Source organism: Calidris pugnax, unplaced genomic scaffold (genome assembly GCF_001431845.1).
Source record: "Calidris pugnax isolate Ruff unplaced genomic scaffold, ASM143184v1 scaffold68, whole genome shotgun sequence".
NCBI classification, from domain to species: Eukaryota; Metazoa; Chordata; class Aves; order Charadriiformes; family Scolopacidae; genus Calidris; species Calidris pugnax.
The window spans coordinates 4,154,840-4,181,752 of record NW_015090921.1 but is presented as its reverse complement, the minus strand read 5'-3'; the positions used below and the strand labels follow the sequence as shown (position 1 = coordinate 4,181,752).

General features: G+C 40.4%; 2 protein-coding genes across 2 annotated transcripts in view; one reads left to right on the top strand and one right to left on the bottom strand.

The window, feature by feature from the left end:
* Window positions 1–3,022: 3,022 nt before the first annotated feature.
* On the bottom strand, window positions 3,023–20,916 carry CHP1 (calcineurin-like EF-hand protein 1). Its single transcript, XM_014950295.1, has 7 exons — window positions 20,621–20,916; window positions 15,143–15,215; window positions 8,439–8,519; window positions 6,925–7,052; window positions 5,982–6,043; window positions 4,558–4,680; window positions 3,023–3,140 (listed from the first exon to the last, which is right to left on the bottom strand). The coding sequence occupies exons 1-7, from the start codon at window positions 20,685–20,687 to the stop codon at window positions 3,087–3,089; spliced, it is 588 nt and encodes a 195-aa protein (XP_014805781.1). The 5' UTR covers window positions 20,688–20,916; the 3' UTR covers window positions 3,023–3,086.
* Window positions 20,917–21,022: 106 nt separating this feature from the next.
* EXD1 (exonuclease 3'-5' domain containing 1) overlaps window positions 21,023–26,913 on the top strand; it is a 28,615-nt gene continuing 22,724 nt past the window's right edge. The window contains exons 1-6 of the mRNA XM_014950152.1: window positions 21,023–21,305; window positions 21,751–21,819; window positions 22,793–22,844; window positions 24,366–24,496; window positions 25,766–25,830; window positions 26,487–26,573. Coding sequence (XP_014805638.1) covers window positions 21,098–21,305; window positions 21,751–21,819; window positions 22,793–22,844; window positions 24,366–24,496; window positions 25,766–25,830; window positions 26,487–26,573 — 612 coding nt within the window. The 5' untranslated portion in view covers window positions 21,023–21,097. The remainder of the gene's footprint in view (window positions 21,306–21,750; window positions 21,820–22,792; window positions 22,845–24,365; window positions 24,497–25,765; window positions 25,831–26,486; window positions 26,574–26,913) is intronic.

Here is a 26,913-nt window from a genome sequence, read left to right as displayed (position 1 = left end):
AGTAACTTCCCATCCTCAAGTTATGGAAACTAACAGTAAAGCCAGTACTCGGATTCTTTTGGCCAGACTTGATGCCAAGCTAATGGGCTTTCAGCTATTTAAGTCAACTTTAGATTGATTAGCTATCAAACCCACTTTCTGTAGTCTTCACAATGCCCTGTAACAGTTAAGGAAAAGTCATTGTAACCATAGATTTCTGCAGGCAACCCTCCACAGATTCACAGTATGGCTAATTCGAGCGTACAGATCTGAAAATAGACTTTATTTCCTATTTGCCAGTAGAGCTGAAAAATGGTTCATTTGTATTTAAATTACCTATCCCATATACTCCTTTTTCAAAAGACAAAGATGAAATATTAACTAGTTCTGCCTTTGAGCTGATAATTTTACCCCTCTTCCAGAGCTTAACCTTCACAGATTACCTTTGTTCTCAAGATTTAATTTCTACAAGCAATCAGGTATGCTGAATTGCTTACAGGTATGCTAAAAATATTACTTTTGTGGAGATCTTATATCTGTACAGCTGTTTTCAACAATTTCAAATTTAACAGCTCTGTAAAACTTCTCTTATGGTCTGCCACCTTTCAAGTTATAAGATAAATAAGTAGATTTCAGAACACAGAATAAGGTACTCAGCAGCTTCCATGTGATTTACACAGCTCACAGCAAAGTTACATTCTGAAAGTTGGGTGTTTTTTTGGTTTTGTTTGTTTATTGCGCAAGGGTTAGTCAGGTTTTGTTTTGGTTGTGGGTTTTGGGGTTGTTTTTTGGTGTGCACCTAGTGGAGTATTTATGTTCACTTTAGAGCACATTAGCAAAAATACCCGCTTTCCAAGGTGGGAGCTTATAAGGACAGACTTCACAAACTAGCATTGGTATTATATACCCTTTAATTAGAACACCACTAAGGGGAGGGGGCAAAAAAACCCCTAGTTTGGAACCATGGAGAGGTGTAAAGCTCATGTTGTGATGGGAACCATAGTGCAGTACTGTGAGTGTGTGTCCTCTTCTGGAGCTTATGTTTTGCACTAGTTTCCTCCACTCTACCAGCAGAATGAAGGATTATTAATACTCTGAAAACAAACTCAGTTATAAAAAAAGTTGATCTGTAAGGCCTGCCAGTACCATTCTACTGGTATTTAACTTTTCCAGTCATTAACAGATAGTCAATTACCATACGGGAATAGTTTTGAGTTTGGTTGTGTTTGTTTGGTTTTTTTTTAATACAGTGGAGGGTTTATTTATGGATTGATAAATACAATATCCAGTCTCACTGGGACAATAAGGCACAACTGTAGGTTACAACTATATAGCCAGAAGAGAGCAACACCTACTTTTAAGCAGATCACAAAGCCTACAAACACTTTTACTTTTCAACCCATTAACATTGTTACATTCCTATTTTACATTACATGGTCATAAAACTATAATACTTCTCATACAGAGTAGAGGTTTTTAATTTACATTTCTATCTGGAATTGTGCTGCACTCTGCAAAACAATAAAGTGCAACATTTCACTTGGCAATTCCTTCATTTAAAACAAATCAAAAATCCTTCAGAGACTCACATGTTATTCTTTAACACAAGTGATGATTAAAGGAACTGAGAAAAAAAAAAGGAAATGCACATTTAAGCATAGTTTGAGACTGGTATTTATAGAAATGTTAACACATGACACAGAGAAGCAGTTATAACACTGATTCTTCAATAAAGTAGGTCCCATGGTTTTTTTTTGGTTTTATCAGGAGGACCTGCCAGACTGTCGGATGCTGCAGCTGGACTAGATGAGAGCATTTGCCAATCTAACCACAGAAAATTATGTTACTATTGAACCTTCAGTAATTTTGATCTCTTGAATTTATCATCAGCATTACATTAATGGTATTAATCATCTTACGCTTGCAGAGAGATTCGTGTAGAAATACATTCTGAAGCGTTTAGGATAACAGCTACTTCCCCAAGTTATATTTTTAAACCAGAGCTTTCACAAATACAGCAACCACCCTCAGCACAAACCGAAGAGACCAGGACTTCCATATTGGAAAATGTAATTATCTGGGCCACTATGATTTAAAAGAGAAAAGAAGAAATCACTACTAAGTTTCATAACACTATTAGCAGGGGGCAGTGACAGAACTACTAATCCAGATTTTGGCATGACTGGTTTTCTTGCATTACGTACACTGGTACTGCATTATGTACACTTTCAGAGGCAAAACCACCCCGATGAGAGGAGGGATCCTAGAGCAAAGCAACCTGGAGAGGGCACTTCACGGGCCACTGGCAGTCAATCCCACAAGCTACTCAAAGGAAACAAACAAGTTTCTGCATCTGCTACTGGAACAATTTAAGTGACTTAGTGCAGAATTCCTATTCCTTTTGAGGGCACCCCAGCCTGTCATCACCACAGATTCTCCTATTGTCTCTGAGTTCATCCCACAAAGAATAAGAACTATTCACAGTACTCTAGCCTAGCATCATGCATTCAGTGCTACTTGTACAATGAAGCTGTAGAAATTGAGAAGTCCTCAAGTAAAAGGCAGATTTGGAAGCAGGGAGTAATCAAATCTGCATATAAAGAGCCAAATAGGAAAGGAAAAAAACAAAATAGCAGGTGTAATGTAGTGTTTCTACTGGAAGCAAAAGTGAATCATTATCACGGCACCTAGTATTTGAGTAGATGCTTGTCTCCAAAGTGTTTCAGAGGGCACTTCTGTGGCGTGTTCTCTTTTTTCCATTCTCAGATTCAGAGCTCAGAAGAATCAGTTTGTAGATTAAACAGCAGTACATAAGGAGAGACATTTTTGCTGAAACAGTAGTGCAGGAAGGAGACAAGGGAGAAAGGGTAAAAAAAATGGAAGGAAAATATATAAAAAAAATAAATGCTCCTTTCCAAGTTGTATGGCAGCCATTTCCCTTTGTTCCTGATGCACAGGGAATGTTCACATTGGTAAAACAAATCAGGGAGGGGCTGGAGATGTATTGTATATGCACCAGTAGCAATGCTCTGTGGGAAGGTGCTAAGGAGAAAATGAAGTTTATTCATTATATAAGTAGGGGTAGAAAGCAATAGGTTCTCCATCCATCAGTGAAGAAATCGAATGCTCATTTTCTGCTCTACATCCACCTTCTCCAGAACCTGCAATAAAATTCAGAAACAGCTACTTAAGTTACTGTATGCACTTCTCTCCTACAAGGCTTCTTACTCTACTACAGAGGAAATAGGCAGGAACACAGGATGTCTTCAATTTGGCACACCAGTCTTTCATCTAGAGACTGCTATTTTTCCTTCTGGACTAAGGTCCTTCCAAGAAAAGAAACTTCAGCCACTAAAGCTGGAAGAAGGTTGTCAACCAAAATGCAACTAATGCAGTTTCAGTCCGCCAACAGCCCAGAAAGGCTTGGATTAGATTCCCAGAAGTAGGTTGTGTGGGAATGCATGGCCAGGAAGCAGAAGGGAGAATGAAGTAGAGGAAGGGGCATGAGCAGTCATTGAAGAGCTAAAATCAAGACCACAGCATCACTAACACAAATTGTTGTAAAACTGGACTGGGAAGTTCATTCACTAAATTGCTATTAACGCTGAGGTATGAAGATATTAGTCTGCTCTAGGCTGTTTCAGGCAGTAGACTTCAGTGTTTCAAGATCAGAACAATTTAAGTTTGAAGAGACCTCTGGAGGTTTTTTAGACCAACTCTCTCTACTCTTGCTTTAACCAGGGCTACCTAGATCAGGTTGCTCAGGGCCTTGTCCAGTTAAGTTTAAACATCTCCAGGGAAGGAGGTTCTACATCTTCAGCACCTATGATCATCCTCTTGGTAAAAAGTTTTCCTTATAGCTAACCAGGATTTCCAATGAGGTAATTTGTTTCTGTCGCCTCCTGTCCTGTCTTTGTCCACCTCCAAGATGAGTCTGGTTCCTCTTGTCAATACCATCCCATGAGGTAGTTGAAATTGTTCTGCTGTAAGACAACTTTCTCCACTGACTACGTAACAACTCCTTACTATTACCTATTTCTGACTAACAAAATATGCAATTCAAAGGACTAGAGCTAGGAACTTGAATATTGACACAAGTTGTGTCACTAACAGATAAAAATCTACACAAACAAAATATGCAATTCAAAGGACTAGAGCTAGGAACTTCAATACTGACACAAGTTGTGTCACTAACAGATAATCTACACGTGAAAACTCATCAGCAGCATTATAGCAGAATTACTACTATGTTGTCACCGTACTAGTCAGGGTATTTGTGTAGAAAGAAATGATTGCAAAAGAACAGAGTGAAAATTTTTGAGTATATCCAGCGCTGTAGCTTATGTAAAAGTATGAAGAAACGTAGGAACTAATTATTAGTATAAAAAAAATAAATGCCTTCATAAGGAAGGCAAGGAAAACAGAGCAGACAGCTTGCTAGCAAGACGTCTTGCCTTGCCCCAATTCAGGCAGACAGGTCTAGCTGAATGACTACCTGTTTCCATTTGCATTTACATCTGAATGACCTGCCCTTTACTGAGCAGTTTCATTTAATCATTAAAAAGGTATTTTACCAACCTTTACAAACTCTGCAAAGGAGATGGCACTATCCCCATCTTGATCAGCTTCCTGGATTGTCCTGTCAGCAATGCTGCCCAGCTGCTCATCTGAAATGTTTACACCAACCATCATCCGTAATACCTGTAACACACAGAAGTCCCCAGGTTATTAGGGTTTGGTTTTGGTTTGTTCGTTTGTTTTGGGTTTTGTTTGTTTGTTTGTTTTGTGTTTGTTGTTGTTGTTTGTTTGTTTCTGTTTTGCTTTGGTTTTTGTTATGGGTTTGTTTTTGGACACACAGAAGTCCCCAGGTTATTAGGGTTTTGTTTTGGTTTTTTTATTTGCTTGTTTTGGGGGTTTTTTGTTGTTTGTTTGTTTCTGTTTTGTTTTGGTTTTTGTTATGGGTTTGTTTTTGTTTTTTTAAATAAGAAACCAAAATAACTGTTATTGATATAGGAACAGAAGTATTCTTAGTGCTGTTTTTCTTGTGTATGCTATCAAAATAACAGCATACAAGAACAACCCTGGAGGACTTCCATGGCAGTAATTTCTAGGCAGACTTCCATTTCTCCTTTGTACATCAAGGCTTTCAGGAAAGACAGCTTCCTTTTGTAGCCACCTTCAACAAAGAATCCTGCTTTTTCACTGGGCAGCAGGAAGAGGCAGAAGTATGAGAAAGCTTTTGGAACTACAAATGAGTAAGTTTTGTTGCAATGGTTTTGTCTATTTTTTTTCCCCACAAAACATACTGACATTTGACTCAATATTTACTGTTTGAGATAGTTGCCTGCAGGAAGCTGGTAAGTATATGGTCAAATGATAAATGCCATTACTCTCTACAGTTAGTAAAGCATTTTCTGTGAACACAGAGGAGGGCAGTTTCAGACAAAAGCAAATGCTTTTCCTACATCAGAAACCACAAATTGCCATGTCTACTTCCCAGGATTAGTAGTATGTAATTACTCTAATTCTACTCCTAGCTTAAGCCTAGTTTCATATATATGCAGCACTGATGAACTTTGACTACCTTTGCTGCACTTTCAACAAGCTTTATTCTACTGAGAGGGTGCAGAGAGTATCAGGCAACCAACCTAACCCACCTCAAAGCTTGTCCCCGGTGAAGTCCTGTTAGAAGCACCTTTGAAAGTTATAGAAGGTGGTTCTTAAGGGGCTTAGAGTATTTGTTGGATATTTAGAATCTGCTCAGCCTACTGTTCTGATTTAAATTTGAATCTAGCATTCTGATAGAACAGCCTGGGCTGCCAAATGAGATGAAAGTCTCATACCCTATCGAAAGCTTTAAACCAGAGATAAGCAATTAGCCACCAAATTCCTTCAGGAATTCTTTTGAGAAGACTGTTTAACTCCCCTCTTCATTCTAAATGAGCGTGAAATCACAGAGAAGGCCATGACAGAATCATTCAAAGCAGCCCTGTGCTATTTACCTGAAGCAGCTCATCCCTGGAAATCTTGTCATCTTTATCCAGATCATATAACCGAAAAGCAACTACAGGGAAGAAAAGAATGGGCAATTTAATTCAAGTGCCATTATTTTTCTTGATAACAATATATTTCTCAAAAAAAAAAAAAAAAAGAGTAACTATTCATAAATTATTTTAAGAGAATTAGCTTGGACTTTTAATTCACATAAAATTCATGTTCAGTTCCACAAAGTGTTATTACCACATACCGGAATAACATTATTGCCAAGAAGTCAAAAATCTTACTTAAGTACTTCGTATGAGCACTTTCAGAAGCACTTTGCTTGCAGAGGTATTTCTTCAAAGCCCCAAGTCATGGAAGTATAATTACCACTAAGATATATTCAATCCTTTAACTTCAGAGCCAACCATTTTTACATTACCATTAATTCTCTTTCACTATATTCCGGATGAGATATGACAGAATTTTCTAAGTGCTCTGAGGACTGTTGCCAACTTTGATTAATGAGCAAGAGCGTTCTGCTCATGTACTGTAGGCAGACATCCAAATACTCAAGAAAGTACTCAGCTGAAGGTGAGGAAAATCACTATATTATATGGAAGACTGAGGAAGAAGCAGAAAAGCCCATTCATATATGGAATGTGGCTTCTAAATCCAAAATAATTTTGGATGCAAACCATTACAAAACACAAAACTTTTGGAAAGACACATTAATCAAGATTCAACCAATTCCACCAAATTCCAATAAAAGAATGGGTCAATTGTTGACATTCCAAATAGGTAAGCTTGCAATTAAAAAAAAAAAAAAAAGAAAAGTCATGTATCAGAGGATATTGTTGCACAGGGAACAACACTGTCCAGAAGACCCCAAGCCCCTTTCACTCCCTTCCCAGAAAAATAAACAAAAATAATAACTGCTTCTATGGGAAGGTTCACATTTCTTACAGTGGAGCTTGTTACTTCGGCTGTTGAGTGGTTCAGGTCCATTCTGGTCTTTGCTCTTTTCATTATCTTCTATGGGTCGGAAGTGGGCTAGTGTCCTCATGAATCCACGGAAATTCACCTGGTCCTCTCTGCGTAAACACTTCAGTAGGTCAGTTTTAGCACAGCTTATACAAATTCTTTATTTCAGTAAAGAGTAGTATGAATGTCTAAAGCATTAACACCCTGCAGACCCTCCCACCTCCCCAGGGTTTGGCTGCCTTTGCTCAAACCCAGCTCTGATAGAGCGCAGTTGCAACCCGGGATCACACTGCTGTGAAGTATGATGCGTAAAAAAGAGAAGCTGTGAGAAATCTCACTGAGGGCTCCCCTCCCCTTGCCTGCAAGCTCTATTTAAGATCAAGCCCTCACCTTTGGCCCTTGCTTGAGCTATCCTGCAGCTACGCCCGAGTCTGACAATGTATCTTGCTGATCTGTACCCTGATTCCCTGGACCGACCCAAGACCTGCTTCACCACTGTCAACTTGTCTGGCAACCACTGGACTGCTGGCTGACAACAGTCACTGGACCTGCTCTGCTCTTCTGGTTCAGGTGCTGTACTGGTACTCCTGCTTTCTATTCAGGAAACCCTGCCTGGTATTAGCTGATATTATGACTTGATTAGACAATCCAATCTTCATCAATCAGTAATGACAAATGTGTTCAAGAATAGCAGCAGATTCCACGGAACAATCTAGAGGTGTAATGGAGAGAGACAGCACTGCAAACCCGAGTGTCTCTTTGGATTTATGTCAGAAGTGCTATAATCTATGTTTTAAAAGAAAGAAATGTCTCAGAAATAAATTCTTTCCTGTGAGGGTGGTGAGACACTGGAACAGGTTGCCCAGGAAGTTGTGGCTGCCCCATCCCTGGAGGGGTTCAAGGCCAGGCTGGATGGGGCTTGGAGCAACCTGGTCTGGTGGGAGGTGTCCCGGCCCATGGAAGGGGGGCTGGAACTAGATGATCTTTAAGGTCTCTTCCAACTCTAACCATTCTATGATTCTATGAAATGTGATCAAAAAGTAAAAACAAACAAAAAAGCTGATCTAATAAGAAAGGTACACTTAGAGGCTAAAAGATGAAAACCAAGGCTGAATTAGTTAATTGCAATACTACTTAAAATAAAACAGTACTGCTACAAACTTTCTTTAAAAGCCAAAGTCCATACATGCCTTTAACTTTCTTTAGAAATGTCCAGCTGCACAGCAAAGAAAAACTGTGGAAAACCACGATATGAAGCCTGAGTTTGTCAATGAATAAAGCACACAAAGCTCTTGTAAGGTTGTGAAGTATTTCTCACTGCAGAATGAAAACATGCTGAGGAAACAATGCACCCACATACACTTCATGATGAGTTTGAGGAGTTCAGTAGTAAATTCAAATTCTGTGCTTTAGATATCAGCGTTTCACTCCTATCAAAACTTCTGACAAACTACAAATTTTGTGCCTGCTCACAAATTCAGTCCATTGGAACTCACCCTTCTGGAAAGAAGGCATTGATAATTCTGTCTCCCAGTGGATTGATGGCAAGCTCTGGAATCCGCTGGAAGTCTTCACGGCTAAGTAAAGCAAAAACACAAGAAGTCTGCATAAAGTTGAAGTCAGAGGAGAAAAAGTTGCGTAAAAAGAATTCACAGTGAAACATTCATTGGGTTCTATTTCTGCAGCAAGATGCTTGGTGGTTTTTAAAACATAACTAACGTGGCTGGTGAGAGCAGCGAGTATTTGCAATGTGCTGGTGAAGTTAGATCTGTTATACATGCCCCTGCTGAAGTCTAAATTTAGTACTTTAAAATTGGGTAGTGCTTGGTTGAAACGAAAATAATCTGAAATTTGGCATTTATATATAAAGATTGCATTAAACAAAAAAAATATATTAGAATATGCAGATCACCTGTGGTGTTTGGAGGAGTATGGTATTGTCCCAGAATCTCAAATGGAATAATCTGGAAAAACCACACTAACTCAAGTGGTTCAGTACCAAAATAATTTTTTAAAAAAATAAAAGTTTACTTTCATTTTTGAAGCGGTATTTCCCTTCAAAGCCATTTCTGATTCTTTCCTTAAATTGCAAACTAGTTGGCATCATTACAGGAAGGTTTATAGCATGAACAGTGTTAGCATCTGAGAAGTATTGTTAACATGATAAATGAACATTGCTAGTTTGTAACGTAACACAGGCTTGGCATTGCCTTTTGCTTTGTTTTGTGTCATTAGTCATAGAGAAAACATGATTTAAAGAGTTACCAGACCCTTCAGGACTGCTGCATTTTAAGCTATAGCTGAAGGGCAAAGTATGCATTAGTGATTTAGGCAGGAGATGCAGTGATGTGGAAAACCTATGCCCTAGTAACAAAATTTTAACAACAGGACTTCAGTGTCAATGCTAACATTTACAAGCCAAAAGCAGAAACCGTACCCTCTTCCACACAGAGTAAAATCCTAACGCTTCAGAATTTTAACTTGTGTATCCTTGATTCTTAGTGTTGAGCCTCAATTTACGCTTGGCATTTCAGCCTCCAGTTGTTCTGCTTTCTAACAGGAGATTAACAATTAACCACAAATAATTCCCCAGGTTTCAAATCTACTTGTCCTGTCATTATCAGGATTGCAGCAGACCATTTTTGCTTATTAAGAGCACATTACCGAGTGACTGTTATAATTGAAATAGCTGTAACAGCCATAAAAGTAAATGCATGCATGATGTAAGTTATTCTCCACTTTATAAACCAAGGCTTCCTGGAGTCATTAGGGACCAACTTCACCTGGCTGAGGCTGGAGCTTACAGGAAATGTGATGCCCTCTGCTTCTTCTGTGTTCGTGTGCCATGGCAACAAGGCTCTTCTAACATACCTTTCCTGGAACCCGGCTGCTATTAAATCCTTGCTTAACTGTAACGTGTAAAGCAACCTTTAACTGCACGTTATCATTATGCAGGCCAACCATTTAATGTAAATGCCAGTGCATTCATACTTAGACACAATTTGAAGTAAGGAATCTGTAGATTTTAAGACAGACAAGTATTTCTAAGCATGAGTATAACCCTCCAAGGTACAGAGCAGATCCCTTACCGTAAAGGCGGCTCTGCCTTACCCCAAAGGCTGCAAGAAACCTACCAGACCCAATTTTTCCTCCATTATTTCTAGTGCATTCTTTTTTTACTTCTAGATAGCAGCAAAGAGTACTGTTCCCTCAACAGGGATGACGAGGGTAGGACTGCCTAGAGCTGAGGGAAAGTAAAACAATGGACAGAAAACAAACCAGATGTGAAACAAGCGTTAGAGGAAAGAAAAATATCCAGAGGATACAGGTAACAAGAAATTACTTGAAAAAGGGAAATAATTAAAAGTACTAAGGTGTATCATGCAAGATGGTCAAACAGATGTAACAGGTTACTACGGAAGAGGTTTCATTGCACCCCTCCCTTGCTAACATTAGCTTTGTCATTTATCAAACCTTCTGGTGGTCCAAGGTATCTCACTAACCCCCCGCAAAAGGTCCCCACCTTCCTCCTCTCCATCATCTTTCTGTTGAATTAGCAACTTGAAGCAGTTCAAAAAACTTCAAAAACCTAACAGCACCTCGGCTGACAAAGAGGTGCTGGGAGCCTGGAGAAATGATAAAGAGGATGGACACCCTCCTCTTTCACAGCTGTGCCAGCCACTCGTCTAACTTTCATCCTTACACATGCTCTAGAAAAATTTAAAAAGTTGCTTAACTATCAGAGGAGTAATCAGTTTATAAACATTAGGCCAAGAAATAAGCTAAAAGTAAAGGTGATAATTAGATGAGCAAGGTGGTGGGGGGGAACAGTGCGAATAAAGTATGATCAAGGATGGAAGTATATAGACTGTTCTAGTACCCTATCATTCTCCAACCCAAACCCATATCCTGCCTGTCCTGTCTGTTTTAGATAAAGCTAAAAATCCCTTGCATTTTCTTAAGAAAAGGTAAAGAAGTCCATGTTCAGAGAGCTACCTTTTATGTTTTACTTTGAAATCTTGCAATACCAGTTTAAACTAGTACAAAAAAACCCGACACCTTTCCAGACTGACATGATTCAATTCACTGACAAAGATTAACAGATGGCCCAGCTAACTCTTGTTACGCTTCTCTCAGGACCAGAGGCTTTCTTATGTTCTCCAGGAGACACCATCTTGTGAACAGCTTTCATAAGCATGAAATACGCACAAACAGCTCAGTGTGTCTATTCTCCTCATATATCAGCTTTCAGAATACTTACCCTCCCTTCCTTTTTCTACACTCACCAGGCTATACCAATTGGTGTACAGTAAAAAAAATACTTCTGAAGTGCTTAACCTGTCATTTCCCCAGCACAGAAGAAACTACCTTAAGTGGGAGACTCCATGCAAAAGTTACATGCTAAAGTAGCAGTTTAGACAAGTATTTCCTTTTTATAGTTCTATAGGTGTCTGTCTAGAGTTACTTACTAGTAGATAAATGTTGGAGCAGATCTATTCTTTTGTGGCGTCCACTTCAGTAACAGCCCAACAAGGAAATTCACTGAAGTAAGCACATACCTATCCTGGTCATACACTTCCATTTCCTTTGAAATCAGAATGTAAAGGAAAAAAAACTGTATCCTGATTTCCTCCTGACCTAGACTTAGAACAACTATATTTCAGATTTTACAATTCAGATGTAGCTATGAACATCCACGGGTATCAAGCTCTTGTTTTGACAACTCAGCATGTCACAATATTGAAATCAAAGGTGACAAAAGAATTTTCAAAGAAATGGTTTTGTCCTGGCTTTTAAAAACTTGTTTCATTCAGATGGTGCAAGTCTGAGGGACCTTACTCATTTTGTTTAGGAAAAGTGAAGCTAAGGAAAAATATAACATTTTTCTTATAAGAGTTAATCAATAACCATGGCTGTAGTCATTTAGAGGATAAGAAGGAAGGAGGGGAGTGGAAATAAGCCAAAACAAGGCATATGTGGTTTTGTCTCCATCCATATTGTTCTCTTATGTCTCATTTACGTAACTTCACAAACAGAGTGTCTTGAAACTACATGTAGGTACACTGAATAGAAACATCTGGCTAGGAGAGATTTCAGATTTGATTATAGTTCCAGAATGAACTACCTGTCTTCTCTACCCACCAGGATTAATCATATCATCTAGCAGATCCTCTGTACCAAGTGCTCTTTACCTTGCCCCCTTAATACATACATAATAAGGAAAACACAGGGTTTTTTCTCTTTTTCAGAAGGGTGGTACACATTTAAAGATTTATTTCATGCCATAAAGAACCATCTGACACTTCTTTTCCCGGTCACAGTCACATGAGTGATTTCTGTCATGCCTGATTTGTGGGTGAAAGGTATAACTCATCTTTATGGAAACAATCATTCTTGCTCACAGGAAACATACAGAAGACATGTCTTCTAAACTGTTTGGTGGTAGTCTCTTAGTAATCTCTTTAGTCTCAAAGTAGCAAGTTCTTTCATTGGTATTTCAGAAACCAACATTTATGACCTTCCAAGCTGCAGTTCTTACTCTCCCCTCATTGTTTTATTCAGGAAGTAGCTTTCCATTACTCAAACCTAATGGTTTCCACATATTGTGAGTGCCAGGACAGGTTTCAAAATATGAACACCACTAAGACAGCCACCTTTGGGAGCAGGCTACGCTTAGAGGCCAAGACTGCAAGTTAATGGATCACAGTTTGCACAGCCCCTGGGATTTTTCCAAACTAACTTCACTTCCTTTTCCAGGTACCACGTGATTATTGACAATGAAAGTCAAACTCCTCCTGATACCGAACACCATGAGTCTAAGCATTGGGCAACAGACATTCATAGCATATTTAATTACTCCTCTTACGTAAACCGAGTACAATCACTTTGAAGTTTATACGGACTTTATGGACTCCACAGGTGAATTTAAAGTTGGAGGGAGGAGTTGAGGAGGAGTGTGTGCTAGGTTCAAATTGTGCTAGGCTGGCAGCCATCTTTATTTATCAGTGAAGACTACCACCACATACAAAGCCTGAAGAGGCTGTTGGCGTTCTTCTTTCAAGTAATTTACTTTTGAGACATAATTAGTATTAACCTTACCTACAATATCATCAGCTGATCTGTATGTCACAATTGCCAATTAACCAATGCTACAATTTAAATGATACATTGGCTTCAGTGACAGAATGGGCTTAAGAAGTTCCTGCCCATCCCAAACCAATTGTTTCCACACCCACAATCCATTTTGTCATCCCTTCAGCTACGCAAGTCCAGATATTTACAGTACAGCCACAGTCCAAATCACTGGAGTCGGTCAGCTTAAAAATACCTACACAAACCAAAAGGGGAGGTTTTAACCAAAAATAATCACTTGGTAGTCCTGTTTACAGTACAACTCCACAACCAATTACTTAAATGTTAACTTGAGAAGTCAGCAATTTGTGGGACCAGAAGGAAGTGCCTATTTCCTTCAGGAAAGGAAGCCGCAGTAAGCCAGCAGCATTGCCAAAGGCAGTGTACCCTACAACTTGTCACCTTCATCTTCTAAGCTGCGATTCCAGCTTTGCAGTTGGGTTGGTTTACAGGCAGGTCTAGCTTTTATACATTTATAGTGCATCCTAAATCACATTTTGCAAGATGACATACAAAAAAACCTAGGTGATGTCTGTATCTATGTTAACTAGGTTTGACTGGGATGGAATTGCTACGAAAAAAACTAACTCCATTCCAGGCAGACCCTTTATACTATGCTACACCACCACCCCTTTCCTCTTCCTACCCTCTCCTGCACTCTCCAGCTTCCCTGTGCACTGGTTCTGGCATCTGTGGCTATATGGTGAGTGGGAAACAAAATCCACCTGAACACTGATCAGCTTCCTTTTTTGTTGTTTTGCTTGGTAAGTTTTCATAACTGTAGATTTGTTTCCAAAGATGAGCCTTGAGTACCAGCATCCACACAGAAAAGCGACAGACTTTCAGTGCCCACATGTGTTAGACCAACTATGTTGGTTGCAAAATTGCACCCCTGGTGCAATCATAGACAGCTCTTATTTGTCGTATACTTCCATAATATAATGTTACCTGTAGGCAACATCAAAAGAGAAGAATAATAAGCAACTTGACACGGTGCTCGGGAATATGCTTTAGTGTTGGTGTGTGGTTTTTTTGTTTTGTTTTTACGTTTGGACTAGATGATCTTAAAGGTCTCTTCCAACCTAGCTGATTCTGTGATTCTGCCAACTTAACAATCAGAATTCATAATTAGATCAGTGAATAAGGAGCAAACCAATACTAATGTGCAATGCAATAACCAGAGTAGCGAAGGCTAGAGAACAAAGACAAAAACATATCTTAACAGACAATCATCCTGCTACAGTTTACTTTTCAGTTGAGACTACTCTTTCCAGCAGGCTCAGTCCATCAGTGACAAATGTTTTGCAAATAAAGTTTAAGCCTCATTTTTCTGTAATTAAGCTGTAAGAAACTGGTTCGCTTCTGTAGTTTCCAAATTGTAGTTTTCAAATTTTCAAAAAACACTTTAAAGGTCTTGGAATATCCCACACTACTACTTTAAAGAATAAAATCTGTATTTTTTTGGTCACAGTGACTTGCTTCCAGCTCTTTTTATTTTTGAGTGTACCAACAGACATGGGTGTTTAACAGGAGGTGCAAAGTTAAGAACAGTAAAGGGCTTGCAGATCAAAGTACTGCTAAAAGACACTGGGTATCAGAAACAATTGAGAGCCCAGGCTCTCAAAAATGTCAACAATCTTTTGTTACAAAAGTCAGGATGAAAACGACATAGCAGAACCACTCCTGTAATAATTATTAGAAGCAACATATAAAGAAAGGTAAAAAATAACAATCTAAAAACATGGCTTAACATTTCTGAATATTTGTTTTAAGACCTCGAATATCAAATCTGACCTTTCTTGCATTAACTGCTACAAACCTGCAGCACTACAGTAAACATAACTGGTATTTAGAGCACCTTGACTCAGTTCAACAATCTGATTTCCCCTGACCTTTCGTAAAGGAGAACAAACTTGAATGTCAATGTAGATGGTAGCTATGAAAGAACCTGTTATAATAGCCTCACTGATTCACCATATGAGGAAAACAAGCAGGCAACCTGCAACAGCAAGCCACCATTCCAGATACGTGTAAATGCAAGGACAGCCAAAATAGTGAGGATACTCACCTAAGAGTGCCATTTTCTCCTTTGTCTAGGCTGGTGAAGCGACTGTACAAGCGGGTGATTTGACTGTGGGAGACTAGAGGGGGAAATAAAAAAAACAAACACAAATTAGCATGTCAATGATTCCTCACAGGAACAGACCCCATTACAATGAACTACTCTGTTGCCAGAAGCAGTGCTCAAAAAAAGAGACTACACAAAACAAAACAAGTTACACTGGAAGCACATAGCAGTGAACAGTTTAGGGACTTCTTGAGCTGCAAATTGCGTCTTAATATTCAAGAATACACAAATAAGCCTATTCAAATATTTGTCTAACTCTGCCATCTTCTCTAACGTTCTTTTGTTATCTGATTCACTACATGACAATTAAAAAGATATTTGATTCACAGTTCCCTTAATTCCTTTATGGCTAGAAATAATGCAGACACATCTTCAACTCACCACCTCTACATCATTCATGACAATGCAGACCTCTGCTCTAGTATCTTTTCTTCCCCCATTTTTTTTTTTTAATCACTACTCCTGTTGCCTTTTTCCATCTTTAGATGGAAAGTGTACTTGGTTTCTCCGCATCTGGAAAGTGGTCAGAGAAATTTTACATCTGATCACTTTTCTTCCATTATAGGACTGCCTGAATCTAAACAGCAACTTCCAGGCTCCTAGAACATTAAGTTAAAAATTAAAAAGCCTATTCCTAAATAAGTTTGGGAGGGAGCTGGGACACAAAGCAAATAGAAAGTTACTGGACTTTCAAAATCTGCAATTTGAAACAGAAATTGCAAAGACAGTATTATGTTTAGCATCATGGTCTCAACATTACCATGACATTAGACAACCCAAGATACTAGACATCTAGGTCTTTAGAATAGTCCATGATGGGAGGAGTTAAACCTATCTAGAACAGCCATTCCTTTAACACTGAAAGAATGTCCTACAAAAAATGTTGGTTTTTCAGAGCCTCTTCAGATGAAGTTAATAAATACATGAAATAAGCCTGAATTGAATTCTAATGTTTACTCAGTAAAGGTGTAATTCTGTTCAATGCTAAACTAGCACTTGATGTCATTTTCAGATGTTAAACCAGTACTTGATGTCATTTTCAGATTCAATTGTCTTAAAAGCCTTCACCAGCACACGTACAATTCTTTTGTTACTTGCTAAAACTTATTTGGGAACAGGTTGCACAGCAGTTGTCTGATCTGTGACAAGTGAAGCAATTTATTATTTTTTTTTTCAGGTTTGTTCTTTCTCCAGGCTATTTGTTTCAACTGTTCCTTCTTTTGGAATGACCTGCCAGCTACTGTGGTTTGGCTCTGGTTTTTTTCTTTCCCTTGTCTCCTCGGCAACTTTCATTCTTTGCATAGGGTTGGGCAATTTGCTCAGTTCCACCTAAGGCAACTTCTCTCCAGTCAGACCTGGCAGCTTGCTCAATTCCAAGTTAAGGAACACACACGTAGAAAACAGGCACCGGTATTTTAAAGACTTCAAATTTCTGCATTTCTGATTTAGTGTTTTAGATATGATATGCAATAACAACAACCAATGATGAGAAAATAATAGCCTGGAGTTACATCTTGGATAAGCAGCCTGTACTCCCACTCCTCCCTGGAAAGTAAGAGGGTGGTAAGAATTCTACTCAACTACCATTTCCAAACAGATGTCACCAACTCCAGTTTTGGAACTCCTCCGTAACAGCTAGTGTGCGATTAAATAATATATAGCTATTGACAGGTGAAGCAATGTTTTTGTTAACATCATACTAGACAAAAAGCATATCATGGCTATACAAGAAGGGAAGATGATTCAGGTCCGCTACTGTATTCTTTCTTAATTTCCTTTTTGGCTCTCAACCCTCGTGAAAGCTGCATCACTAGACACTTTTCAGAGCCTTCACATGCAAAATAAAAATTTTGACATTCCCTGCTGACCACAGGAGAACCAGCAACAAAATCTGCAACTAATGATTGCTTCTTAAAAATCAACAGTTAAGGCTTAAAGCTAGATGAAACACATTTTATCTATTCTGCTATCCAACTACGGTCCTTCTAAAAATTTAAGTCAAAACAGAAGCTGTACCCTCTAGTTTACTTCTGCTAAATAATGACTTTTTTTTTGCAATTAAATACCCTGAAGCTCTTCTAAAACATCAGCAGAAGCTCATATAAGTATATGATATTAATATATACATAGATATCTGTCAGAAAATCCATCACTTGTTAAACACTAAAATATTTTTTCTTCTAAACTCTCATATGAGGATTAGTTTATTATTAATCCTTAGGTAGACTGCTTCAAAGCACGGGAACAAAGGGTGTGAACCAAATAGTTTGAATACTGTTACATTCCAACAGCTTTCCAAAAGCTTGGAACAGAATGCAGACGTGCAACATCCTGGACCTCTCATCTGTTTCTTATAGTTGTTACTGAAATACTAAAGCAATTAGGAACTACTTGAAGGCTTTTTCAAACTCAAATTTCAAAATGCTTACGTGCAAAGCAAACAATCTCTGTACAACATCATATAAGATTTAGGACTGTCAACTTCAGGCTTAACACCTGTTACTGAGAACTTGGAGATTTTTTGTCACATGATTTTCTGTGGACAAGTTATTCTCCAGTTCTTGGAAATATTACCTTTGCAGGTGTTGCTAAACTTATTATGCTAAGAAGTGTTTTTCACCACAAAATAAAAAAAATAATAATATAGAACTTTATTCCAAACTTAGATTTCATTCAAAAGATTAAGTGTCATTGTATGGCTTTTGAAAGACTATGCTTCTAGTCTCCTAAAATATACCTTTTTAATCTGTTCAGCTAAAGAATATTAACACGATTTATCACTCATGTTAGTATCATTAGCATTTCAGTTTTGTGCTATATAAAATTTACAAGAGCAAAGTTGTGTAATTCCATAGTTGAACTCACTCAAATTGGTTAAGTGTTCTGTGTAGTCCTTCATATTTATCCCAGACAAACCCAGTAAGTCACATTTCACAGTAAGGAGGCCAAAAAAAGCATCCTTAGGAGCACTTGCTAGAACATCTGTTCAGGACGGACATGTAGTACTGCCAAATTGTTTCATGTCTACAAAGTCCCTTTTGCAAACTCTTCAGTAGGTGAAGTATCACCGGCATCAAGTTTCTAACAAACCACAGGATACTCTCTTCAGTAACACTAACTTAGCATTCTCCCTGTGAACCTTGGTCCAGATAAACCAGCGTCCTGGGTTGTTTGGTTTTGTTTGGGTTTTTCCCCTACCTTCTACCTCACATAAATACTTGCACCTATACAAGGCAGAATTTTTCACCTGCCTAAAGAAATACATAAGGCAGAGGAAAAAATCACGTTCCTAGACTGTGGTTATAGGCTAGGGGAAAAAAAAAAAAAAAAGAGAAAAGATTTGATAAGGCCTACGACACACTGTGAGGAATTACAACAAGCAAGCCTGAGTCAGAAAAGATTAGCAATGCCTGATTAAGGAAGTGGTATTACTTGGAAAACTGACCAGTGAAAACAGAAAAATTCACCAAATTCAGACCACCAAGCTTAAACCCGCTGATCACAACCTTAAGCTCCCTACTTTGAAGATATAAGAAAAACATTTAGGGGCTAACTAGAACTAAGCAGGTATTGCTTAAAATGCCTAAATAGCCATCTTAATGGTATTTATTTAATCATCATATAAGTAAAATTCTAGAAATAAAACACCACTAACAATAAAATCAAATATTGGCAGAAAAAAAAAAAGTAAAACCTTTTAGAAGAACATTCCAGATTTGGCATTTGGTTTTTAAAGCATCTTTATAAGGGAGGTGAGGTTACCTTTACTTTATGGATCATTGCGATCAAAAAGGAAAAAACCCCAGCAAGTAAGTTCTTGCTGGATAAGCAGACTTGGCCATTCCTACTTGTTTATGACAGCCCTCCTGTAAAAGGTTCCCTTGACAGACGGAAAAAGGATCATGGAAAGTATGTTCACTCACTCAGCTGTCCATTACTCTAGCCAGTACTGTCTTAATTTTCTTCCACTCCTTTTCTGTGGCCACTCATTTTCCTGACGCAAATAAACTATCATCTAAAATGAATATATGATAAGATTTCCATTGGAAAAACTGAGGGAAGTGCTTTCATGTGGCAAGAACAAAACAGTGAGCATAAGCAGGAAAAAAACATGACTTGGGAAGACCTTGTTTACCTGATGTGAAAAAAAGAAAAAAAAGACAAACAACAGCAAAGTGGTACCTATGATGTTATGACCTCCTCTCTCCAACTAGTTAGAAGGCTCCATTTACTATCATTCAATATTTGCCACAAATCTCTGACTGGCAACCATTCTAATTAGCCAAATTAACACTGAGTTTTCCCTTTTCTACAGTACTTTATGTTTATGGAGAATAACTATCAAATGCTATGGGGCAAAGTAGCTATATACTACAGTCCAGCTTGAACAATGCTCTCCCAACTGCTGACTAGTGCAGGAATCTTCACTTTTTATAGTTAGCCATACCAAACTTCCACAGGTTATATTACCTCCTTTATGTTTTAAATGCCACTCAACATTCATTCCAATTACCCCTATGGCAACTTTAGCAACAGCCTACGAAGCAATACTTGGGGAAAAAAAATATTATTATAGAATGAGAGTTTTTTCGGGCTAAAAACAGCTGCTGGAGAACGGCTCCAGCACTAGAAAGAGACAGGCAACTCTCCAAAATCCATCGAGCTCTCTCCGACCGAACCGCAACGCTCCGGCTACCAGCAGCACTGCTCCTCTCCCTTCCCACTCGGATCTCGCTGCCGCGGTACACAGCCGATCTGCACCTCCTTAAGCCACGGTCACGGCCCCCACGCGAGGTCTCCCCCGCAGCCCCGGTACAGCCAGGATCCGAAGGGGCTGGCAGATCCCGGCTGGCCGGGGGACACCTTTCCCTTCCAGGCGCTCCGAGCCAAACACCAGCCCCCCGCGGCCGCCAAACTGTCGCGTTCAGGCCGGCCCAAGGAGCCCCTGGGCCACCAGCAGAGCTGCACCTACCGCCGGCGGCCGCTGCCAGCCCCGAGCGAGCGGCAAACCGGCAGAGCACCGAAGGAGACGCGCTGCCGGCGGGCTGCTGCCCAGGGCCGTCCCCCCCCCTCCCCGAGGCCGCTCCTGCGCGGCGACCGGCAGCGGGGGGGGCGAACCAAGAGGCGCTGCCGAGGCCTACGAGCCACCTCCGCCCCCAGTCGCTGGGGACAGCGGGGTGCTGGCCCGGGGACGGGCACTGGCCTACCGGGAAGGTAGTAGCCACGCTCGCCTTCCCCCCCCGCACCGGGCAAGGCCGGGCCGGCGGCCCCGGGCAAGGCTCGGCGCGCAACCGCCAGGGGAGAGCCGTCGGCCCAGGCACCTCCCCGGCCTGAGGGACGGGGCCGCTGCCCCGGCTCCGGGCACCCAGCCCCCACGGTACTTTCCCGGTCCTCCTCGCCTCACACCCCCGCACTCACAGCCCGTCTCCTTCTTGATCTCCTCGATCTCCTCGTCCCGCAGCAGTGTAGACGCCCGGGAACCCATCGCCGCCGCTGGGCCTGAGGTGAAGGGAAGGGCCGCGCTCCGCACCGGGGAGAGTTACGCCGCCGAGCAGCAACAGCGGTGCCACAGCTACTCTCCCCACGGTCCCCACCGCGGTCGCCCAGCCGTACTAAGGCGGAAGGCGAACCCACACCAACTCTTATCGCCCCGCCCGCCGCCTCCGGCCCGGCCCTCGCCAAGCACCCCCCTCACCGCCCGGCCGCCGCCGGCCGACACCCGCGCGCATGCGCACGGCGCAAGCGCGACGGCGGGCAGCAATTAAAGCTGAGGCGACGGGGCGGCTCCTGCCGGTCTGCGTCTACAAGTTCCCCCCCGACCCCGTGATTGGGCGTGGGCGCTCTCCTCCACCCTGTGATTGGGTGTGGGCTCTAGTAGTCCCGCCCTCTCCCGATATGAACCCGGCGCCGCGCGGTTGCTTAGTGCCTCGGGGGTCTCGCTGCGGTAGCCGCTTTCCCGCCGTTTCCGGCTGCCGTATGGCCCTCAGCCGTGAGCGCCTCGGTGCCCTTTTGGAGAGAACCGTTAAACTCACCTTAAGATGTGGCGTCTTCCAGGGGGTGCTGCAGCACGTGAACCCCGACAGGAGCCTCCTTCTGCGGAGAGGTCGGGGCCCAGGGGGCCGTACGGCGCTGTGCCCTTCGGAGCGGCCTTCGTCTGTGAGGGGAGCGGGCGGGAGGGTGAGGCCTGCCCTAGCGGCCCCGCTCCCTGAGGGGAGGGCGCGGGCAGCCTCCTACAGAGCGCCCTTGGGTGCTGCCCGAAAGGCTAAATGGCAAGAAGTTGGCGGCACCTGCCTGTGCTCTGGGCTGTGTAGGTGGGGCAGCCCTGGGTTGTGCTCTATTCAGGGCGCTGTTACCTTACACAAACTCTCCTCTAAAGAGCTATCACTTAATATAGCTTATTTGTTGTTGTTTTTTTAAATTATTTTAATTTTTTCCTAGTTAGTAGTACCACTCAGTCCTATGGTCTCGCTTTGTTCTGTAAATAAGCTTTTAACCCAAACAGTGGAGCTTGATGTATATCTGTACTTTTTTCTTCTCCCTTATTTCAGTGAAGAACTTGGAAACTGGCAGGAGCACTCCAGGAGTAAAGATGTTTTTTGACCATGAAATAGTCAATGGTGAGGCTTTTCACACTACATTTTAGGGCACAGGGATCATGCTCATTCTTAGTACAGCATTTTAAATCCACTTTTTGGTCACTGTGCTGCGTTTTTCAGTTGCACACCTTTGTTCTAACAGCAGTAGGACTTAGAATGTTGTATAAATCATACAACTTTGGTTCCCCAGTTATCAGTGAAATTATAATTCCTTGCTTTGTGAGGGACTTGTGACTATACTGCACTAAAGCTTATTAGTTAAATAACAGATGAAGTCCAGTAAGACAACTAATGAAAGTAAACACTGCAAAGCTAATTGGTTGAGATAAGCGTGACCCCTGTTTATCTGTTGAAGGTGAGTTACATTCATTTTGCGTGTTCTTGTATGTGCAAGGCTTTCACTAGTGGACTCTGCTGGGAAGTTAAATTGCTTATAGTTGTAGTTAACTTGGGTTTGCTTTTACTTGCACAGTTAATACATCTCTCTTAAACAGTCTGCTTATCTAAGCCTCTCTTCATGATTCTCTAGTGAAGAATATGGGATTATTAGAAATACATTTTTAGTGTAAAAAGGTCCTGTGCATTTCTATTGGCATCTGCTTTGCTTTGTGGACTTACCAAGTGATTAAACTGACTCCATTTTGCATTTTTCCTTGTATCTGCTTTGTTCTATATATGACAGTCTGCAAAGTAATTAGTTACCGTTCAGTATTGGCTTTGGTGGGATGCTAAGCCATTAGTCTTTTTTTAAATGCTAGAGTTCTGAAATATACCTTGTCCAGGTTACTGATGTAAGTTATTTTATGTAGATTTGTACCTCAGAGTGAACTTAAAGTGATTAAAACAACACTTTGAGTTCAATTTCTTTTTTTTTTTTCAGGAATGGCCATATCCTATGGTGGTTACTATTGGTTATGGTTCTTTTTTGGGAGATGACAAATGACGAAAAGTTGCTTGTTAGCACTAGAGTATAAATTGTTTGTTTTTATTGCAGTGGAATTGCTGGAGGAACCAGATTTGGGGAAGGGAACAGCAACATTCTCTGAGTATGTTGAAATGTTTCCTTCCTTTCACAGTAGGCGAAGGGATGGGATACGCTTGCTAGGGGGGCCACCACTTAAGTTTACTGTAATACTGGTATTCTGACTCAGCTATGCCAAGTTTGTATTTCTCTGCTCTAAAGAGGGGAACAAGGTGGTGAGTGGAAGATGTGCACTGTGTGAAGGGTTCTTTAAAGATACTGCTTATGATCTTTCTCTTGCTTTTTTCTGTTTTCTTTTTTTTTTTTCCTTCCCACTAGTGTTCCTAGATAGAAAAATTTGCTTGGTTTGTTTCCTTGTCAGCTTGTGGTTTCAGGGAGGATTTCCCATGAGCATTTCTTCTGTGGTGGAACAGTTCCAGGACAATTAGCCTTCTAGGGAAGGCTAAGGTTTATACAGATGCTCTCAGAACATACATAAATGTGACTTTGGGAAGCTGGTAAAAATAATGTTTCAAACTCTTGCAGACCTGTGCTCCTAGATGGCTTTGTTTTGAGTCTTCTCAAAAGACCACATTTGAATAATTTATTCTTCCTCTTAAGAGAAATAGGAACATAGTGGTGTCTACTGAATATACTTTAAAATATAGTTTAAAACACACAGAATTGCAATTAGCAGCTGTCGTCTTGCTTGCTGCTGTCTTGTCTCCTTACTCCCTGTTAAGTAAGCCTATGTTCACGTGCTTGAATACGCTCACTTCAGCAGGAGATTCCTGTGTTAATTCTTTAAATGTGCAGTTTTAGATAAGAGATTTTTCAGCTACATCTTAAGACTAATCAGAAAGTTTTTGTTTTATTCTGTTGACATAGAGATGTACATGATTGCAGCTCTATCATCATAATGGGTTGGTTTTATATCAATATAAAGAAATTTATACTAATAAGTCATATTTCCCAGTGAAGCGTTCTTGACCTTGTCCTGTCATAGAAACTAAGCATCTTATATCTGTAAGTCTTACATCTGTAAGTCAGGTGAATGTTTGCTAACTCCTTTTTTTGGTCCTGACATGCCACCATTTTATATGATTTAATAACTTCCATTTGATTACAGTAAAGTTTCAGTGGATATAATTGTTTTATGTATTGGTGAACTTGTTAAATCACCCTCCAATTACGGTGACTAATGGATCAAATACTATTGATTCAGTGCAAAGACTTACAGATATTTAAACTGTGTGGTTCTTGGGCTTTATTCTTTGTATTTTGAACTCTTTCTTTCCTTGAAACCATGGCTGACCTTTGCAGTGAACATCTGTTCAGGTACTGCTTTCACCTTGTGCTTTCAGAATAAATGTGAAACTTTATCTGAAATAAAGGCACTTTAGTGCAAAATAAGCTTATTGTTGGGTAGCTTCAAAATCTTCTTTAAGAACCATGCACTTTAGATTAGGAAGCTGCTTTGCAGTTAATTGTCTGGGCACAGGTGGATGGCATTGGATGAAATAATTGTCTTTATTAAAATGTCCATGCTGGTGGAACGTGTTGTGTTTTGACTTCTGTGCTGTGTATGGTTGCCTTGCTCGTGCAGGTGCACTTCAGCTGTCGAAGGGAACAAACGCGCAGACGCAGGACCATCAAATTGTGACCCATGGAGTTCTCTTTGCGATTCCCTAGAAAGCCAGCTCAGAGCCTCAAATAGCTTAAAATACTCCCCCTCAGGTAATGTGGATATTAGTCAAGCAATGTAGTTACCTTGTCTTTGTCAGCCAGCATCTTTCCCAGAGGCTGTGATCTCTTGGTTTGCCTATATCAGGACAGGGTGTATTCTGAAAGAACAATGGTCACAGAAAAATAAGTACAGAGCTCATTATCGGCAGAGCTCATTATCTGCAGACATGCTCTTTGCCTGCAAAAAGGTCACAACATCAGAAGCAAATGCATCTGCATTCCAGAATATTTGTCCTGTAGCTCTCATCAGCTGTAAAAGTGGCTGAGCAGCACAATTGATCTTCTGGAGAAGCCAAGGTGCTTCAGCCAGCGAGCGTTCTTCTCTGGTGATTGTTTTAATCTTATACTTGTTTGTGCAAGGTATGTGGCATGATAGATATCTCAAAGCTTGATAAGACTATTGCGCTTTGGTTCTGTGCTGGCTGCCACGTGCTTGCATTGGTTTGGTTGTGTGGTTCCTGTTGTACACAGGTACAGATCCAAAATGTGATCAGCTCATTCTGCTCTTGTAGAGCTGTGACAAGAGTGCAAGACCTGTGTAGGTTAAAGGAAGGTTACCTGGATTTACCTGGGTAGTGGAGGAGAAAATGAGCAAGGGTAGATGTGAACTGGGGAGAGCCTTTAAACATTTGTTCTTATGATCTTTCAATTGAATATTATTTTAGAGCTTAGAAGATTGTCCTCATATTGCCATGGATGCATATTATTAATATTTGTGTCTTACCTAAAGAGAAGAGAGAATCTTTATGAGAACGCTTCTTAAGGTGTTCATTAGACATTGTTAAGCAGGTGTTAAAAATATTAAAATCTGGCTTAAATTCTCTCTGTCCACGTGATCCCTTAGCTGTCCACGTTCTGTGGTGTCACTGTAGGTTAGTTTTGTCTTTAACAATCTTTTTCCTTCCCGGGACAAGCCTGGGAATTAGGATGCTTTATTTTTTTTTAATGGATGTAATTTTTAAAGTGGAAACTTTTTTGTTTCCTTTAGGCATCATAGGGAAAAAAGTAATGCTACAACTCACTTTTCAACAGCCTGTTTTTCTCTCAAAAACCAAAATTTTGGCTCATGTTCTACACTGTACACGTCTGAATCAGCTAGTTCAATAACCTGTCTGGGTGTGTTCAGGAAGTAGAGAAGGAATAACTAAACAGCTAAACTGGAAAAGTAGAGTAATTATAGAACTAAAATACATACCTTGTGCAAAGTCTATTCAAGTAGAGGAAGTGTCTAATGATTATTATTTTTTTATTTCTTTTTAGAGAAGGAGGAGGAAGAGAATGTGAAGTACACAGTTGTTGATTGTTCCCAGCAGTTTGGTCCAGCAGTAAGTGCTGATGAAAGTTCTTATGGAGAATGTATGACTTCTAGGCCTGTTCCACCCTAATTGTCTGTAGATCCATTAGGTGGCAGGATTGTGAGCACCGCTTCCTGATGTCTTACACTCTTAAGTCACTTTTGCAGACTGTAGTGAAACTGAAGTAGAAATGGCATCTCTGGTGGCATCCAGGTGTATTTAAAGTTGTGCATATGTGCATGGAAAGAGTGTAACGCATGTGAGTTTGCAGTGGGTGGGTGTGAGTCTGCATCAGTGTGTTTTTGTTGCTTTTTTCAGACTCTGCACCACCAGTAATTGAGGTGAAGGGTCAGTATTACTATTTAGTGAACAATTATTTTAGTTAGGAAGGGAACAACCTGAGGATTTGTTGGCATTTGCAGAGGGAATTGATTGTGTTGTTTTTGTAGGTGTTTGGAACTCCAGACATGCCTGAACCTTTTTCTCTTAAATCATGTATAATGACATCAGCAGACTTGGTAGAAAGGCATTGTCTTGGATCACTATATATCTGGGATTCATTGTGATTTTGATCTGTATTTACCTTTTTACATATGGGTCATAACCAGAAAAATCACAGTTTACTTTTTGTCCCTCTGCGTGTTAATTCTCTGGCACTATTTATTTTATCCTTATTTTTTCATTAGGTGCTGCACCTGAAACAGCAGCGTGTTGTCAGTGTAGCAGGAGAAGGTGTTAATTTGTGTCGTCATGGAAAGCTGTCGTGGCTTGAGGTAAGAGACAGGTATTTCCCAAAATGTGCCATTAAACAAAGGCATAACTGAGAAACATTTGGGGATTAGCCTGTGTTTAAGACTTATTCATGTAGCTGCTTTGGTAAGGGATATGGTGTTCTTCAGGACAGATCAGGTATTTCATAAAGGACCTGTTGTGGAAAAAAATCTGCCATTACAAGGCAATATAATAATTAACTTGTATGTAACATATACATTTGTATATATCAATGTAATGTATTTGGTTTGCCATCTTTATATACTTGTATACAGGCAGAGGTTTTACACTAGTGCAGCTGTTACCTGTTGAAAAACTGCAAGACCTAATCACAATGCCAAT

Excerpts from the sequence above, each read along its gene's own strand:
- CHP1 (XM_014950295.1), bottom strand. The coding sequence starts at position 20,687 with ATGGGTTCCCGGGCGTCTACACTGCTGCGGGACGAGGAGATCGAGGAG. Across the intron at positions 15,216-20,620 it reads GATCAAGAAGGAGACGGGCT|TCTCCCACAGTCAAATCACC; the intron begins GTGAGTGCGGGG and ends TTCCCCCTCTAG. Across the intron at positions 3,141-4,557 it reads CCTTTGCAGAGTTTGTAAAG|GTTCTGGAGAAGGTGGATGT; the intron begins GTTGGTAAAATA and ends ATTTTATTGCAG.